We start from the raw sequence: 3,986 nt of genomic DNA on the forward strand, positions 1-3,986 counted from the left end.
AAAATCAACACCGGTTGCATAGTATACCTTTAAATGTATATGTTCATTTGATTGTATATATAAATACCTTATAGTTTAACATATATAGCCTAAACTAATTTATGTCTGTCCCTAGCTGGACATTCGGTTGCATAAAATAAATGAGATGCAGGATTTGAAATGCAAATATAAAACAAAATGTAGGTATAAACTTATTCAGAACAGGGATGACTTCCATTACTGTTAAGAGGAAGAATTATTCAGTCAGTGATGACTTCATAGCCGCTCCTCCTCGAAGTTAACCAAACCACACATTAATGTTAAGTTCTGCAGGAAGGAAGCTCCACATGTTAACTCCTCGTACGGAGAACGTTGTTTGGCTCAGAGATGTTTCACATAAGAGTACGGCTTAGCAATATATATAAAACAATTATGGAGATTATTAAAAGGCATATAAGATGAGACTAAATTATTATTATTAAGATACTCTACGTTGTCATATTCATCATAGACGCAGCAGTTCTCCTTTTTTCTTCCTCATTTGTCTGTGCTGAACTTCCTGTAGCCTCGCCTCCCTCCCCGTCTCAACACCTCACTTCTTCATGCGTTTTTAGGAGGATTAATGTTTAGTTTATGCCAGTATGTTATTTATTAGCCATTTCAATTTGCCTGCATTTTATCCGGAACAAAGCTTTGATTCAACGGTTTTATTTTATCAGTGCTAAAAAAGAAGCAAAATGGAAATATATTATTTAATGTTATGCAGATATAAACAGTTATTGGAATATTATTTATGCCCCATATCACCCAGTCCTACCAAAGAGTCATTAAATTTATTAATTAGTAACAATTATTACTTAGAATAATGTTTCACAGGCGACAGCATTCTGCTTAGAAATGGAGGTGTGAAACATCTATCTGCTTTACAGGACAAATACTTAGTTTTACATTCTTCAATTCAGATGACTTACTATGACAATGTCCTTCTAGAGAAGTTCCTTCATAGAAATCAGGAGCATGCAAAGAACAGAGTCCAGGTTCAACAAGTGGGTAAACTATACTTGAAGGTGGTGCTTAAAGACAAAAAGAGGCAAAATACTGTTTTGGATAAAACTCTCTGTTACAATCCGCTTAAATGTTGTTGGGTAAAGCTTTCGCGTTAACTATTACAGGGGTTTGAGTGTCAGATTTGCTAGGCTGGTTACACTTAATGCCTAAAAGTATGAGCCGACTTGCAGGGACTTGAATCCTGCTTGTAATCTGAGTATTTATTTGGGTTGACTGTTGTGTCCCATGTGTACAGATGTTGTGAAAACTTGTTCTGATTGAGGGTTTGGTCGAAGAAGTGAGGTGGAGGAGAGAGACCTTAGTAACATGTCTCAACCAATAGGAGCAGGACGTATGATGGGTTTGTTCTTGTTTGTGTATGTGATGAAAAAAAAAAATCTTGAAAGTAATTTAAAGTATTTTTGGTTTATGCCTTTATTTGTGTTTTTTATTTTATTTTATTTGGATCAGTTATGCTTCTAAAGCTCTCCCTGTCTTCTTTTTATCTCTTTAGTGTTTAAAAAGATCTCTAAAGAACCTCAGGGATGTCGGTTTGCTTCAAGTCAAAGTCATCAAGGCTTCAGACCTGATTGCTGCAGATTTGAACGGTAATTACATGTTTGGGTTTTATTTTCACATTTGCTATAGATTTTTTTTTGTTTTTGAGCCTCGTTTGTTCTTGTCTTCAGGGAAAAGCGACCCATTCTGCGTGTTGGAGCTGGGCAATGACAGACTGCAGACCTACACAGTCTATAAGAACCTCAATCCAGAGTGGAACCAAGTCTTCACTCTGTTAGTTTCTTTACTAGTTCAAAAAAGAAACGGGATTCTTTTCTCTGGTGTGTTGATACCTGACCCCCTCCTTTTATTTCTTTACAGGCCTGTCAAAGACATCCATGACGTTCTCATGGTGTCCGTCTTTGATGACGACGGTGACAAGCCGCCAGACTTTCTGGGAAAAGTTGCCATTCCACTGCTTTCGGTAAACTCCAACTCTGATGCAGACCGGTCTATTTACACTTTGGGCCTAAATTAAAGTGAAGAGGGGGATAACACCTTAGTGTGTTGAAGACTTGCTAAGATGTAATCCAGCCTGACTGCCGGTCAGGTTCATGGCCGAGTTCAGCACCTAATGCCCTTTCTGTCCTGCAGATCCAAAGGAGACATCAGTTTGCCTACCCGCTGAAGAAGGAGGACTTGGGCAGACTGTCAAAGGGGTCCATTACTCTAGAGCTGGAGGTTATTTTTAACCCTGTAAGTGAGAGTTCACTCTGTAGCGAAGGACACAATGAAATGTGAAGGAACTCTTTGAAGCACAAGCTTGATGCTGTCCGCTTCTCCGCTGTTTTTTGTCAGATCAAAGCAAGTATAAGAACCTTCCAGCCTAAAGAGAGAGGATACATGGAGGATAATCTGAAATTTTCCAAAAAGGTTTGTTCCAACTATTCGATTAGATTTTAAAATAATAATTCACCTGCAGACACACATCGCCTCCACGGTACATTGCTAAGGAATTTAAACAGCTTGACCAATGAATAAAGTGGCTTATGGATGATTTCAGTCCTTTGAAGTCTTCATAGTTTGTACAGTATGTTGGCATCTGTCTCTTCAAATGCCTGAAAATAATTTAAAATAATAATTTAATCTCTAAGAAGGACAGGTTTTTCTCCTTGGAGATGAATATCCTTAGGCTTGAGTTTTACTTCATTTAGCTTTCAAACTACCCGGCTTCCCTTCTATCCTGTAGAGGAAAAGAAACAACCCCATAGCATGATGCTGCCACTAATATGTTTCACAATGGGGATGGTAGAAGAAAAACGTTAGTTCTTTTTATAGTATTTTGCATTTTGTCTCATCTTTAAATCTTACTCCACATATTCACTGCATCCTCTTTATGACTCATTGTGAAACATTTATATGATTTTGTAACTTTCATTCATTTTTTCCTTTCATTCATTTTTTCGATAAAGGCCAGATTGTGGAAGTTATGACCAACATCATATTGACAGAAGGAATAAATCACTATTTTCCTGCAATAAAATCCCAGTCTTTAACCAAAAGATTTTCCTTTAAAAGAGTGTTGCTCTAAAAAACAAAAATGGGGTAAAATGCACCGTAATGTCAGGTGAGCAGCCTTTCAATTCACGCTAGAATTAGTTTTATTTATATGTAACAGTTTGCTGAATTTTAAAAGAGATAAAGTACGCTGTGTCAAGAGCTTTGTAAATGCTTGATTTTTTAAAAATTTTAAAAATCCTGCAAACAAAAAAATTTGATTATTATGCTCCGAAGAAAGGCTGCAGCCTGGAAAGTGGAAACTAGCTCCACTTCAAATAAGTGCTCCAGACCAGCAGGATGAGATGAACTTTGACTCATGTAGAGCCAGATTCTACGTCCAGACCCACAGTAGACATGTTTCCATTAACCTTTTTATTTGTGCATTTTTAAAGTATTGTTTTGTCCACCCCTCCCTCTGCTTCATCGTATTGATCACCAAGCTCTATATCAGCTGTTGGTAGAACGGACAATCCAAGTCCAATCGGATGGTTACAATATTACTGGACCGCAAATTTGTCATTCATTGCATCTAGAATACGATCATATCTGAAATAATTAATTCAAGCAGTTTCTTTGTGATTTCGACCAAACATACCTGAAAAATTCTGGCCTGTTTGTGCACTAAAGCCAGAACCGCTGGATTTATACTGAGGTTATTGCTCACTGTACAACTGGTTCCTGTTTGTTGACTTCAAAAGGCAAACAGATGTTGCATTCTATTTTTGGGAGGATAACTTATTAATGAAATACATATTTATGACATTTTACTTTAAGATGAATGTTTGATGGAAGTTTTAAAAAAAATTGACATTCACCTTTTATAACACAACTATTAAATGCTTTGTGATGCCTTATGACATAAATCCTTATAAGAAATGTTGAAAATGTAAAAAAAAAAAAAA

The 3,986-nt window shown here is 36.6% G+C and overlaps 1 protein-coding gene across 4 annotated transcripts in view; it reads left to right on the plus strand.

Moving 5' to 3' along the window:
* LOC107085039 (multiple C2 and transmembrane domain-containing protein 2-like) overlaps positions 1–3,986 on the plus strand; it is an 80,228-nt gene that overhangs the window by 59,508 nt on the left and 16,734 nt on the right. For all 4 annotated transcript variants that reach the window (XM_015375168.1, XM_015375171.1, XM_015375169.1 and 1 more), the window contains 5 exons: positions 1,541–1,634; positions 1,716–1,818; positions 1,906–2,008; positions 2,179–2,280; positions 2,383–2,457. In XM_015375168.1, the coding sequence (XP_015230654.1) occupies positions 1,541–1,634; positions 1,716–1,818; positions 1,906–2,008; positions 2,179–2,280; positions 2,383–2,457 (477 nt within the window). The remainder of the gene's footprint in view (positions 1–1,540; positions 1,635–1,715; positions 1,819–1,905; positions 2,009–2,178; positions 2,281–2,382; positions 2,458–3,986) is intronic.

Source organism: Cyprinodon variegatus, unplaced genomic scaffold, assembly GCF_000732505.1.
Source record: "Cyprinodon variegatus isolate N-32 unplaced genomic scaffold, C_variegatus-1.0 Scaffold114, whole genome shotgun sequence".
NCBI classification, from domain to species: Eukaryota; Metazoa; Chordata; class Actinopteri; order Cyprinodontiformes; family Cyprinodontidae; genus Cyprinodon; species Cyprinodon variegatus.